Source organism: Protopterus annectens, chromosome 17.part0 (assembly GCF_019279795.1).
Source record: "Protopterus annectens isolate FY-2018-M chromosome 17.part0, PAN1.0, whole genome shotgun sequence".
In the NCBI taxonomy this organism is placed as follows: Eukaryota; Metazoa; Chordata; order Ceratodontiformes; family Protopteridae; genus Protopterus; species Protopterus annectens.
The window spans coordinates 605,364,960-605,380,020 of record NC_056751.1 but is presented as its reverse complement, the minus strand read 5'-3'; the positions used below and the strand labels follow the sequence as shown (position 1 = coordinate 605,380,020).

Here is a 15,061-nt window from a genome sequence, read left to right as displayed (position 1 = left end):
AACTTCAATGGTACCTAAAAAACTTATGGTCTCAACACAGCCACCGTTTGGAAACAATTATACCACTGATTCCATGTCTTCAAAAGGAATTTCTGTGGTGGGCTCAAGCATGCCAAAGAAACATAGGTCTCCCATTCTGCAAGCCTCAAGCAAATCAAGTCATCACAACAGACGCCTCGGACTACGCCTGGGGGGCGCACATGACAGATCGGCGCATTCCCGGCAAATGGTCCCAAAAAGAAAAGCACCTACACATCAATCAAAAGGAAATGCTAGCAGTAATAAATGCTATTATGGCTTTCAAAGATCTACTGCATCCAGGCCAGCTATTGATAAGGACAGACAACACCACAGTGATGTGGTACATAAACAAACAGGGAGGAACCCATTCATATCCCCTATGCAGGCTAGCCATGTCTCTTTGGAACATGGCTCTGGAATTACAAATCCGACTTTAAACACTGTTCCTGCCAGGCAAGGAAAACACGCTGGCAGACAACCTAAGCAGAAATATGACAGATCCACATGAATGGAAGTTGCATCCTCAAGTTTTTACAAAGATATTTCAAGCATGGGGAAGGCCAGACATAGATCTCTTTGCCACCCACAGAAATTACCAATTGACAAAATTCTGCTCAAGGACCTTTCATCCACAGGCATGGAAAGTGGACGCACTCTCTTTCAGTTGGACAACAATGACAGTTTATGCCTTTCCACCTCTTCCTCTGCTGCCCAAAGTTCTATTAAAAGCCAGAGCAGACAGACCAAAGATGATTCTCATTGCTCCAGACTGGCCAAGACAACACTGGTACCCACTCCTGAGGAGCCTGACGCATTCCCCACCATGGATCCTGCCTCTAATGCCTCTTCTACTGACTCAGCACAACTTCAAAACTCTTCACAGTCAGCTGAAAACACTCAATCTAGCCGCATGGAAGATTCCTTAAATTCACAACAGACCCTACTCTCCAAAGAGGTGCAGGATGTCATTTTGGAGGCCAGAAGGCCTTCTACTAGAAAAGCCTACTCCGCAAAATGGAAACGGTTTTGTGCCTGGAATCAGAAAAAGGGTCAGAATCCTGGAATACTGAATTTACCTCAAATATTACAGTGCCTAGTTGAGATGCTAAGCAGTGGGCTTTCATTCTCCTCCATCAAAATCCATGCCTCAGCCATTTCTGCAGAATACAACACTGATCCTCCTTTATTCTCTCACCCTCTCTTAAGACAGTTCCTCAGAGGGGCTAAGAATGTAAAACCCCCAAGGAAGCAACCAGTACCTGCTTGAGACCTCAATTTCATTCTAGAATAACTGACCCTGCCTCCTTTTGAGCCAGCTGCTTCAACAGAACTGCAATATTTGTCATGGAAAACAGCCTTTCTTCTGGCTATCACCTCAGCACGCAGGGTTTCGGAACTACAAGCCCTCATGGCTGTGCAGCCTTTCATCATTTTCCATCAGGACAGAGTTTCCTTACGAACCAACCCTTCCTTTATGCCAAAGGTAGTATCCAGGGTAGCCTTGAATCAGGCTATCCACTTACCTACCTTTTACCCTAATCCACAAAACAAAGGGGAGAGACTACTACATTCCTTGGACATTCACAGACAGCTCTGTTATTATTTGGACAGAACAAAGCCTTTCAGAAAATCAGAGCAACTCTTTGTGTAATATGCTACAGGTGCTCAAGGGAAGCCTATTTCCAGACAATCTCAAAATGGATAGCCCACTGCATACGCTTTTGTTACTCTTTTCATGGTAAAACTGTACCTACAGGCATCAGATTTCACTCCACAAGGGCCACAGCTACCTCTGCAGCTTTCCTCCGGGGGGTTCCTACCAAAGATATTTTGGAAGCAGCCACTTGGAGTTCTGTACATACTTTCTCCAAGCACTATCACCTACCATTCTACTCCAAATCTAGAGCGGGCTTTGCCACTGCAGTCTTGCAGGGCATCCTGGCTCCTCCTAGTTCCACTTAGTGCCTACCACCCCTTTTTTAGCTTTGGGATTCTACCCATCTGTTATGACTGCAGCTGTATGCACGATGAACATAGTACAGTTTTGTACCTACCATAAATGTAGATGTTCGAGTGCTAATACAGCTGCAGTCCAGGTTTCCCTCCCTCCTTCCCCTCTTGGGACAGGCCTAATGGCTAACACCTCCTTGTACAACCTGATTGGGGTATTCTTTTTTTGGTGTATTTGCTTGCAACTACTGTTTTTTGATTATATTGCATTGCATTATTACATAAATTTATGATGTTAAGTTGTCAATCTCGCCTTCATTCTTGCTTGATGGGTTCGGAGCCGATCCCTCGGCTCCGACTCGGCACTTGCTAAGCTCGAGAGTCACTTTTACCAGCTCGAGGCAGCCCCATATCCCATGATGCAAGGCGGTAAGTACCCAGATCTCGTTTTCCGCTTCGCTTATGAGGTACTCCTTTTACCAGCTCCTGGTAAGTGATTCTCTTTTTGGATATTTAAGCCCCTTTTCTTAAAAAAACCCTTAATTGTTAGTTATTAGTTAATTTTTTACCTTTTGTGACAGAAAATCCCTGTCTTTTCTAATTATTTTTAGTCAATTTTACCCATCCCATCCCCTCCCTGTTAGGGTGTGTGTGTTGTTTATAGAAATACCTTTTTTGGGTATTTTATTTAAGTTAATTTTTGACTGGTGTGTGTGTGTGTTTGTTTAAAGCACCATGTCAAAGGAGAGGGTCTCAGGTTTTAAGAAGTGTGACTCGTGCTGTCAGAAGATGTCTCTGACAGACGGTCACACTTCTTGCCTTTATTGCCTAGGCCCTCTTCACCTGCAGGACTCCTGTGCTATTTGTCATTCCTTCAGCCAGAGAGTCCTGCAGGAAAGACGTAATAAACTGATTCTTAGGGGCCTTCTTAAGCCGGAGGGCTCTCCGCTAAGTCGGCTCCATCCAAATCAGTTAAACCTTCCAAGGCCCAGGCTTCTGTATCTAAGCCTGCGGCCTCGGCCCGACTGCTGAGTCGAGATCGCTCGGCTGGAGCCGATTCTGGCTTAACAAAGCCTTCGGCACCGATGGCTATCGGTGCCGAATCTGTATTGACCACTTCGATGTCGGCTCCGATCGGTTCCGACACCCATGTGGCACAGGCATCGGTGTCGGCTCCGATCGGCTCCAACACCGTTACTTTGGTGGCTGTATCGGCTCCGGCTGGAGCCGATACATCGAGGCTTCCTGTCGGCTCCGAGAGGTCGGCTCCGACAGGATCTATAGTATCGGCTCCGATGGCTCATTCCAGGAAGAGGTTGAGGTCTCCTTCCTTGGAGCCGATACTTTCGGCTCGGCTTCACCTCTTCTATCGGAACGGAGCCATCGGAGCCGATCTTCAAGGTCATCCAGGTTGTCAGATCATGACCTAGAGAGAGTGGTCAGTAGATTACTTAAGTCACAGGTACTGGCCCAAATGTTACACAGTCCGTCTCAACAGACGACTGTTGGTCCACACCCCGTTACAGTTCCTCCTTCAACTCTACCCCAGAGCTTGGAGTTGGAGTCTTCGAATGGTTACTGCTACGGCTGGAGGACGGATACCCCTTCTGTTCCTTCAGCCTCTACTCTTATCTCCTCTTCGAGACCTTCCTTAGAGGGATTCGTGGTCGGGCTTCCATGGTCTCCTCCGAGGGGTGAGTGGCATCGACCCTTGTCCGAGCCCGCTCTTCCCTTGGAGCCTCGGCCTTGGTGAGCTCGACTCCGACATCTGCCTCGAGACTTCCCTTCGGTGGTCCCTGGAGTTCCTAGCTCTTGGAGCGGGTTCTCTCGGACCTGCCTGGGAGGGGAGCATTCGAGGTGATGAAGAGTGTACTGGCCACTGGTATCAGTCAGCAGTCTGTTCCCGTAGCTCCTCCCTCTATAGTACCAGTTGACATCTCTGCCACTTCTCTTGCTACAGGACCCAGAGATCCTCCGCCTCAGGTTTCCTCATTGGGAATTTCCCCTCTTCCGAGGATTCTCCTGATGTTTCGGGAGATCCTCCTAGGAAGAGGACTTGTAAGAGGAAGCATGTAGACTCCCCGAGTCTGTCACTTGGATACTGACTTTGATGAGTCAGAGGGATCCCCTAGATCCCCTCTGAGGATGTCTCCTTCTCAGACATCCTAGAACTTCTGAAACAGAGGGAAACTGGCCCACCAACAATCCCTCTGAGGATGAGTCAGTATACCTAGAGGCGTTTGGATCTCGGCCCTCCACCTCCTGGGTGTCTCCGCCTTCGACCCCTTATGTAGGTTATTGCACGAAAGGCGTGGGCAGCTCCTGACTCTGTAGAGCCAGTCCCTAGGAGGCCTTCAAAATTTATCACTGCTCCGAGTGACAAACAATTCCTTACTAAGGGTGTCCCGCTGATGCCATGGTGGTGGCTGCGGCCACCAAAAGGAACTTGCAGATCCTTCCGTGCCCGTCCATCCTCCTAATAAGGACTCTAGGACCATGGATAGGTGCAGTAAGCGGATGTTTTCCTCAGCGACCTTTGCTATGCGTTCGCTGAATTACCTATGTCACTTCACCAGACTCCAGAGAGATATCCTGAAGGAGCTGGGAGAAGTAGTTCAGGATCCTACAGCTGCAGGGGCTCAAGAAAAATTGCTTCGCAGCTAGGAACCCTCAATTCCATTGCAAACTCCTCCATGCGGCTAATATCTTATGCAGCGGATGGAGCGCCTAGAGCCGCAGGTACAGGTGTGGCTCTTAGACGCCAAGCCTGGATGCAGCTATGTGATTTTGCGGATCCCTTTAAGGCGTCCTTCACAAATTCTCCCTTTGATGGGTCAGCTTTGTTTGGCCCTCAGGTGAAGGAAACCTTGACCAGGTGCGAGCAGGACGGCAAGACTCTTTCTGCTGTTGGAGTCCGTTTTCCACCCCTTCTAGACCTTATCCCAAAGGACAGAAGGGGGAAGATGTGGTTCCGTAAATCCCAAGGAGTCACGCCGGATTCACGTGGTCAGTTTACCCCTAGAGGCAGAGGGGTAACAACAACAGACGCTCTAGAGGCAGAGGGGTCCAAGAACCAGGGAAACAGGGAGCCTCTCTCTGACAAGCCCTTTCAGCATCCCTGAGGTGTTGCCCGGCTGTCCCTCCTTGGAGGCAGTCGGGGAAGATTATCACTGTACCCAGAAGCCTGGCATTCCCTCACTCAAGACAGATGGGTACAGTCGATCATATCCAAGGGTTACATAATTCCTTTCGAGGAAAGTCCCTTCCCTCAAGTTCCCTTCCAGATGTACCACCGGTCTAAGGGAGATTGCAGAGTCAGAAATCGCAAAACTACTGCAAAAAGAGCCATTCAGCCAGTTACAATAGACCATTCAGAGCCGGAATCTACTCAAGGTTCTTTTGGTCTCCAAAAGACAGGAGACTGGAGACCAATATTGGATCTCAGCAGACTCAACAAGTCTGTCAGGAAGACAAGATTCGAATGGTCACTCTTCAGTCAATTCTGCCCTTCTTACAGAAGGACAACTGGATGTGCTCAATAGATCTTCAGGATGCGTACTATCACATCAAAATTCACAGACGCTCCAGGAGATTTCTCCGCTTTGTGCTGGGTTCCAGTCATTTCCAGTTCAGAGCCCTGCCCTTTGGTCTCACTACAGCCCCCAGAGTGTTCACCAAATGCATGGCAGTGGTCACGGCTCACCTGAGACGTCAAGGATTCCAGGTGTTTCCGTATCTCGACGACTGGCTCCTGTCAGCCACCACCAGGCATCAGCTTATACAAGCCAGGGATTACACAATAGACCTTTGTTCTCATTTGGGCATCTCAATCAACTTGAAAAGTCATCCTTATCGCCCTGCCAGTCTATTACCTTCATAGGCTAAACTTAAACACTGTTCGGATGTCAGCTACCCTTACAGAACAAAGAGTTTTAGACATTCAGACTCATGTCAGGATCATTCTGGCCAGCAAGAAAATACAGGCCAGAATGGTTCTAAAGGTATTAGGTCTCATGGCTGCGGCCATTACTCTTCTTCCCCTGGCTCGATTCTACATGCGCCTTCTTCAGTGGATGCTGTTCACACAGTGGTCATACCAGCAACTTCCAATGCGTCACCAGATTCTGGTGACACAGACATGCAAAGAGCATCTTGCTTGGTGGATCACATCGTCTCAGGTTCACCAAGGCAGGTACTTTGTACCCCCATCCCCGATAGCCACTGTCACCACGGATGCCTTCCTGATCGGGTGGGGGGGGTCATTATCAGGGCAGGATGGTTCATGGGACGTGGCAGCCGTTCGAGTACCATCTGCACATAAATGTCCTGGAGATGAGAGCAGTGCTTTTAACGTTGCAAGCCCTCAACGACTTTCTTCCCGTAGGGACAATTGCAGTCCACACAGACAACATGTCTGTAGTTTGGTATATCAACAAACAGGGCGGAACCAAGTCCTACCCCTTGTGTCGAGAAGCGCTCAGACTATGACAATGGGCGATCTCCTCTCATCGGTTTCTGGTAGCAACGCATATCCCTGGGAAAACCAACATTATAGCGGACAGATTGAGCAGAGCTATCCTCATGCCTCACGAGTGGTCTCTCAAGCAATCTATAGCGGAAGAGATTTTTCTGGAATGGGGTCGTCCATGTTGCTATCTTTTTGCTACTCCCCAAAACAGCAAATGTCCAGACTTCTTCAGCCTCTTCCCTCTATCAGGCCATCCCCCAGAGACGCTCTGACCCAGGATTGGCCCCAGGGACTTCTTTAAGGCCTCCCTCCATTTCCTCTGATCCCTCAGGTGATCCAGAAAGCTACCGTTTTGAGAGCCAAATTGATTCTCATTGCCCCTTACTGGCCTCGACAAGTTTGGTTCCCGTTCCTCCATCATCACCTTTTGGTGCAGCCGTGGCATCTGGACCCAGTGCCAGATCTTCTGATTCACCAATCGGGTCAGCTGCACCGGTCAATCCCTTCTCTCAACCTCACAGCATGGTTGCTCCACTTCCTTCCTTAGCCAGGCTTCCTTTGATCTCTAACCCAGTTAGAGACATCATAGTAACCGCCAAAATCCTCTACCAGGAGGATTTATACAAGCAAAAGGAATCGATTCTCTTATTGGGCTAAGGCCCAGAATATTGATCCTTTTACTGCCCCTGTTCAGGCAGTCCTGGACTTCTTAGCAGAGATTTTTCATGCAGGCTCCTCTTCTTCCACAGTCAGAGTTCAATTGGCTGCTATTTCCAATTTTCATGTCGGGATAGCAGATCATAATATTATGTCCCATAGGCTATGCAGGGCCTTCTTGAAAGGAATTTTCCTACTAAAGCCTCCAATCAGGAATCCTCCTCCTCAGTGGGATCTAAATTTAGTGCTGACATCCTTGATTCTTCCCCCTTCGAGCCAGCTGTTTCTTGTTCCCTGAAATATCTTTCTTGGAAAACTTTATTCCTAGTGGCTATTACATCTGCCAGGAGGGTGTCTGAACTTCATGCTCTTTCGGTTCGACCCCCCCTATTTGGTTTTTCACAAAGACAGAGTATCTTTGAGAACTAATCCATCCTTTTTACCTAAGGTCGCTTCAAAGAACAATCTGAATCAATCCATTGATCTCCTGTATTCTGTCCTAACTATTCAGATAGAGCTGAACAAAAGCTACATTATCTTGATGTCCACCGTCAACTTAGATATTATTTGGACAGAACAAAAAAATTTAGAAAATCTGATCAACTTTTTGTTTCCTATGCGGATAATAAAAAAAGGCCTCCCTGTTTCTAAAGTGACCTTGTCCAGATGGCTTTCTTCGGTCATCTCGGAAATTTATACGCTCAGGGGAAAACAACTGTGCTCAAAACCTAAAGCACATTCAACTAGGAGCTTAGCTACTTCTACAGCCTTTCAAGCTAGACTTCCTTTGGACACTATTTGTGCAGCGGCCACTTGGGCTTCTCCTCACACTTTTGTTTCCCATTACAAATTGGACTTGGCCTCCAGGGACAGAGCCAGTTTTGGCTCTACAGTCCTCAAGAGTTTGTTCCATTGAGCCACCCAGGATAGAGGTGCTAGGGACGCGGTCCCATCAAGCAAGAATGAAGGCGAGATTGACAACTTAACATTAAGAAGTTATGTACCTACCATAACGTTCCATGTTAGTTGTCTTCTCTCGCCTTCTTTCTTGCGACCCTCCCTCCTTCCCCCTGGCCTGGACAGACCTTGTTATAAGAAACTGTTATGCTGAAGACCATTCAGACCTGGTCCTTCTTCCGTCTGTAAGTTTTCTTTCTTCCTTTGGGAAGTATTTTATGCTTGGTGCTATTGCCCTTTGTCAGCAAACGAGATCTGGGTACTTACCGCCTTGCATCATGGGATATGGGGCTGCCTCGAGCTGGTAAAAGTGACTCTCGAGCTTAGCAAGTGCCGAGTCGGAGCCGAGGATCGGCTCCGAACCCATCAAGCAAGAAAGAAGGCGAGAGAAGACAACTAACATGGAACGTTATGGTAGGTACATAACTTCTTATTTTGCCTTCCTTCTGGGGGCACCTGACATCTGGGGCAAGAAAAACTGAAGAAAATGGTGTTGGCTGGTTCTTTTGTACCCCTGTCGCACTGACATCAGGGAGAAAGCGACGACATCTGACGCCGGACCTAGACTTTGGAATTCGGCCGACCAAGGACCCGCCTGACGGCAGGAAAACCCATCTGTTATGACTGCAGCTGTATTAGCACTCGAACATCTACATTTATGGTTGGTACAAAACTGAACTTTATCCCTGATGTCGAGAGGCCCAGAGAGTTTGGCAATAGGCAATTTCTTCACATTGCTTTCTAATGGCAGCGCACATCCCGGGGAAATCCAACATAATAGCAGACAGGCTAAGCAGAGCAATTATCATGCCTCATGAGTGGTCCCTAAATCAGGAAGTTGCAAATCAAATTTTTCACAAATGGGGCCAGCCTTGCTGCGACCTTTTTGCCACTCCCTTCAATTCCAAATGCAGCAACTACTTTGCCCTCATTTCCCCTCCGGCAGAGTCACCGAGGAATGCACTCATCCACGATTGGCCCCCGGGACTTCTTTATGCTTTTCCCCCTGTTTCCATTGATTCTGAAGGTTATTCAGAAAGCCAGGTCGTTGAGTCGCAGGACAGTTCTCATTGCTCCTTATTGGCCTCGTCAGATATTTTTTCCCTTTTCTTTGGCCCCACCTTCAGGAGGACCCGTGGATCCTGGACCCATTGCCGGATCTTCTGGCGCATCTGTCAGGAATGCTTCATCCCGCTCTTCAGAGCCTCAAGCTGACAGCTTGTGGTTACTCCACTTCCAATCTTAGCCAGGCTTCCAGAATTATCCCCTGCAGTATGACACATTCTGGTTTCCTCGCACAGAAAGACAACTAGGAAACTTTACGCAAGCAAATAGAGGATGTTCTCTTGTTGGGCGGACAGAAAACACACAGATCCCTTTATAGCCCCAGTACCTGCAATTTTGGAATTTCTAACAGAAGTCTTTAATCAAAGGGCAACAGCAGCTACTATACTATTACAATTAGCCACCATATCAAATTATCATTTGGGAGACCTTGGATCCATTGTAATGTCCCATAGATTATGCAAAGCTTTCCTCAGGGGAACTTTTCTATTAAGACCACCCTTAAGAGAATCCTCTCCTCCGTGGACCTAAATTTAGTATTATCATCCTTGATCCTTCCCCCCTTCAAACCAGCATCCTCTTGTTCACTAAAGTTTTATCATGGAAAACAGTCTTTTTAACAGCAATTACTTCAGCTAGGAGAGATTCAAAGTTGCAAGCTCTGTCTATCTGCCCTCCATATTAGATTTTCCACAAAGATAGAGTTTTCCTCAGAACAAATCCTTCCTTCTTACTAAAAGTTTGTTCTGAAGTGAATTTAAACCAATCTATAGAATTGCCTGTGTTTTCTCTTAGCCATGGCAACAAGGCAGAATATAAGCTTGACCAACTGGATGTGCATAAATAGTTGTGTTTTTACTTGCATAGGACCAGAGATTTCAGAAAGTCAGACCAGTTGTTTGTTTCCTGTTCAGAAAATAAAAAAGGCATGGCAGTCTCAAAAGTTACTTTGTCCAAATGGCTTACTGAGACCATCACCTATGTCTGTAATTCTCATAATAAAGAACCGCCAAGGAAAGTTAAAGGACATTCAACTAGAGCGGTGTCTACTTCCATTGCCTCTCAGTCTAGACTCCCATTGGATTAAATTTGTGCTGCTGCTACGTGGGTTAATCTTCACACCTTTATCTCTCATTACAAAGTAGATGTGGCCTCCCAGAACACTGCATACTTTGGTTCCACTGTCCTGAAGAGTTTATTTCCATGAGCCACCCAAGAAAAAGTGCTGGGGACTCTGTCCCAACCAGCAAGAATGAAGGTGTGAGATAGGACAACATAACATAAAGAAGTTATGTACTCACCATAACGTTCCATGTTTGTTGTCCAGTATCTCACCTTCATTCTTTCATCCCACCCATCCATTCCCCCTCCTGGAGGATCTAGAGGACTTTACAATTGGCAAAATATGGTCTGATTCCCTTCTTGCCTCTTTAACTTTATGACCAATATATTTCATAAAATTTCTTCTGTATGTTGGCATACCCTAGGGAGTAGTCTCTCAAACGAGACCTGGAGAACAGTCACTAGGCATCCTGGGATAGGTTGTAGCCTTGAGCCAGTACAAGTTCTCGAGTTTTGGTATGCAGCCGAGTTAGAGCTAAGGATCGGCTCTGAACCAGCAAGAATGAAGGCGAGATACTGGACAACAAACATGGAATATTATGGTGAGTACATAACTTCTTTGTATTTATACAGATCATTGTTGCAGTAGGGATACCCTCCCTCTGTCCTGCTTTTTTTTTTCTTGATAAAGCAGTACTTGGCTGGATGTGGATATTTTTGCTTACCTCATAGTCTGGGTTGTGTCTTCCTCTACTGTGAGGCAAAAAAGCTCTGAAGGTTTTGCACCCTACCCACTAGATTTATCTGGCTCCCATCAAGCCCTTCAGCATTTAGGGTGCGTGGAATTTGCAACAAAGCTTTGGAAACTAGCTGGTTGCCAAATACTTGGCAGGCATATAACCCATATACTTTAGGCTGCTGCAGCAGGGAACTATTTGCACATCTACTGTTACAGTAAGTTTACTTGTGCATCTGTACTGTGACTGCCTTAGAAACTATTCCCTGTACGTTTTTCCACTACTTCAGTGGCTTGACAAGATGCTGAAAGGGCTAGTGTAGCTCCTTTCCAGTCAGCTCAGAAGGCTTCTCCCTCTTGACAAATTAGTCTTAGGTTAGTGTCTTCGGAACTGGTCCTGCCCTTTATTCCACTGCTTCAGTGAGCCTGACAGCTGTTGAAAGTGAACTTGAGCTCTTTTTCATCCAGGGAAAAACTACAGCATCTCATGCAACTTCATCAGTCACCTTGGAATTTGTTGAGAGGAGCTCATCCCTGTAGATGCATTGACCCTTACTACTAAGGTTGCTATGTAAATAATGTATTAGTGGCTGTTGTTGGTCTTGTAATCAGCTACTTTGTTTTTATTAAAATTTACTTCTAATTTAACTTTTACCTTTCATACACACAAACCGATCTAGCCCTGAGCTGTCAGTGCAGTAGTCTGTTAATCTTTTGATTTCTGATTTGTAGTAGTCTATTGTTTTCTCTCACAATTATCTAACTCTCTCAACTTCTTTTTTCATTTGAAGCCCTCTTCCAATGCTTCGTAGACCTCAGTACCTGTGGGAGGAGCTGGAAAAATTTATAAGAAATGGGAACTTGGATCTGACATACAAAGCTCTAACTAAAGGAGAGTGGGCAAAGCAGTACTTCAGGATCAAACCACAGCAGGAGTCCAGACTCAGGACACATGTAAGAGATTGTTTGTTATGGATGATTGGTGGAGAATATATTCATTCCTCATGAGTATTAGTAATCATTAAGTATATACCACCATGTATATGAAACAAACATGTTATATATGTAATAGTTAACAAAAGAAACATGGGGCACAATGTTTTAGCTGTTGTGAAAGACAGTTTTACTAATGTTTACATGGATAGTACAGCAGTGCACAGGTTAGCATTGCTACCTCAAGGCACTTGATTGTAGTTTTTCTCATCTGGTTGCCTTATGTGTAGAATTTGCATGTTTTAGCTACATGGCTTTTAAATGCCTGTGACATTTTACTTTTTACATCTTCATGGGTACACATTGGCTGAAAAAGCTAAATTCCACTAGCTGTGGACATGCATGTTTTGGCCTTTTTAGTGATCTCATCAGCACAGCATAAGTGGCTGGGTGTAAAGCCTTTTGTTTCTAAAGTATAGCTAAACAATCCACTTACGCAGTACTGATGAGCACAATAATTTGTACTAATGTCATTCATTCTCCTGTTACCAGCTTAACCCCATCCGGGATTGTGGGAAAGCCAAAGAATATATATCCCACTGTTTAGTAAGTACAAGCAAAGAAACTAATACAGGATATTATACCAATCTATCATAGGACACACACACACACACACACTCTCACACTCTGACATACACACTCTCACACTCTGACATACACACTCTCACACTCTGACATACACACTCTCACACACACACTCTCACACTCACATTCTCACACACACACTCTCACACTCACACTCTCACACACACACACTCTCACACACACACACTCTCACACTCACACACACACTCACACCTTTAATCACCAATTCACCTGTAGTATGTTGTTGGGCTGTGGAACAAAACAGTAGCAAACAGCATAAAAACCCACATGGACACAAGAACACTGTATGTCTATAACAGGTCACTTGCGTGTAGCCCTTGGGCCTCTTTTGCAGGAGTTTTAGGTTTTACACAATGAAAACTCTAACTTGGCTGGGTTATTCTTGCCTTATTTACTTAATGGTTTGTCTGTGTGACTTTTTTTATCCTTTGGTTTGGACCTTACTGAGTATTAGGGATGTGAACAAAAGAAGGTTCTTGCTACCTTAACATGGTTTGGACTTTTCCTCATAGCCTAAGAATGTGACATAGAGCCTACTGTGTGGCTTTGATAGCAGCAGGTGTTTTCATCTTCCCATTGCATAACATTCTAGCTGTTTGATATTAAATTGTCTGATTGTATTTGTCAGAGTTTGCTGTAATGTCTTGGGTGCCTGTCATTAAGTTATCATCATCAACCCTCTTTTTTCCCCATTTTCTGCATGGGTCAGGGTGTTGCATCAACTGTCTTCAACTCTCTTGATTCAAAGCCACTCTCCTAACTTTTTTGACAGTTATGCTTGATTGTTGCAGGTCTTCTCTACATAATCCAGCCATCTGTTTGTTGGATGTCCTTGTTTCCTCTTCCCGTCTGTCCCAAGTCATCTTCACTAGATTGCCATCTGCTTTCCTGCCCATGCTCAAACCACTGTAAGGCTTTCACTTTGACCTTGTCTGCAGTTGGAGCTACTTGGACGTCTTCTGTGATGTCATCATTTCGCCTTATGTCTCACAGTGTGCATCCTGCCGCCTGTCTCAGCACTTCATGACAATCACATCTAGTTTCCTCAGCTGCTCTGCTCTCACTCCCCAGGTTTTTGTACCATACAGCAGTGCTGGTAGCACTACTGTTATATACACATTACTTTTCAGCTTCTTTGGCATTTATCTGTTACACAGTACCCTTGACAACACACTATGCCATTTGGCTGCAATCCCTCTGATTCTAGATTTGATCTTCTCATTCTGACTTCCCTTCTTCTCAGCCACCCCTCCAAGATATTTGAAGCTGTTAACCTGCTCCACTCTTTTCCCTTTTACCTCATCTTCTAATGATTTCTCATTTTGATGCCATTACAACTGTCTTGTCAGTACTCCATTTCATCCCATGTGCCCTCACTTTTATATTCCATTTCCCTGTAATTTGCTGAAGTTCTTATTCAGAGTCTGCCTGTAATGGCTTATCAACTGCATAAAGAAACTTTGTTGATCTGTCCCCTCTGACCTGTTTGTTAATGTAGTCCATCACCAGTATAAACATCCATCACCAGTATAAACATCTGTGGGCTCAGAGCTGAATCCTGATGAACACCCACTCCCACTGGGAACCCCTCTGTGATTCCGAACACTGTTTGTACTTGTGTTATTGCATCATTGTACATAACTAGCACTAATTTTAACAATGTTTCTGGGACTTCAAACCACTGCAAGACTGCCAAAATCAGTTTTCTGTATGGACCTTGCCATATACTTTCTCCAAGTCTGTGAATGCTCAGTTGAACTTTTTTTTTTTTTTTTACAGTAGAGAGTCGATTATCCGAACTAAATGGGACCTAGGGAAGTTTGGATAATCAAATTGTTCGGATAGTCAAACATATAATGGAACCGGATAAAGAACTTCTAAAATCTTGTTTTTTTTTCTGCATGCAGAAATACACTTTTCAACCATTCAATGATTCCAAAGGACAATAAAGAATATTTTTCACACACATGCTCGCTACAAGCTCAAAAAACATGCTCAGGCAAATACGTAAAATGTTTACATATTCAGACTTTATGATTTTTCCTATCCGAAAACTTTGGAAGGCTGGTTCTGATAATTGAAGTTTCTGATAATTGACTCTCTTCTGTATAGCTTTATAGAATCATAGATTCATTCATAAATTGTTACAAGGCTAATGATCTGGGTGGGTGGGGTGGAGGGCTTCTAAGCCTAACCAAGTTTTCCCAAAAGATTAATGATGTCCTTTATCCAAATAGACCATGCATTTCTGAGCTACCTGTGTTCATATGGAACATCAGTGCCAGGACCGGTGTCAATTTCCTATTCCCCATTCACTGGTCTAGGTTGTGCTTAAAATTGGGTAATATACAAACCTAGCTTCACATGGATGGAAAGCCTATTCCATAGGAGTGGCATTTTCTGGGACACATCTGTCTCTCCAGCATGTTCTGTTTAAGTCACAAGACTGAATTCAGGTCTTAGACATTGTATCTCTGGCACTGTTTGACTTACAGATATTGCAGGAAATTCATAACTGTGGGGTTTGTGGATGACTTGTTAGCAAG

The 15,061-nt window shown here is 45.2% G+C and overlaps 1 protein-coding gene across 1 annotated transcript in view; it reads left to right on the top strand.

Annotated features, from left to right (window-relative positions):
• KMT5C (lysine methyltransferase 5C) overlaps positions 1–15,061 on the top strand; it is a 955,038-nt gene that overhangs the window by 260,173 nt on the left and 679,804 nt on the right. Inside the window, exon 4 of the mRNA XM_044059587.1 lies at positions 11,708–11,870. Coding sequence (XP_043915522.1) covers positions 11,708–11,870 — 163 coding nt within the window. The remainder of the gene's footprint in view (positions 1–11,707; positions 11,871–15,061) is intronic.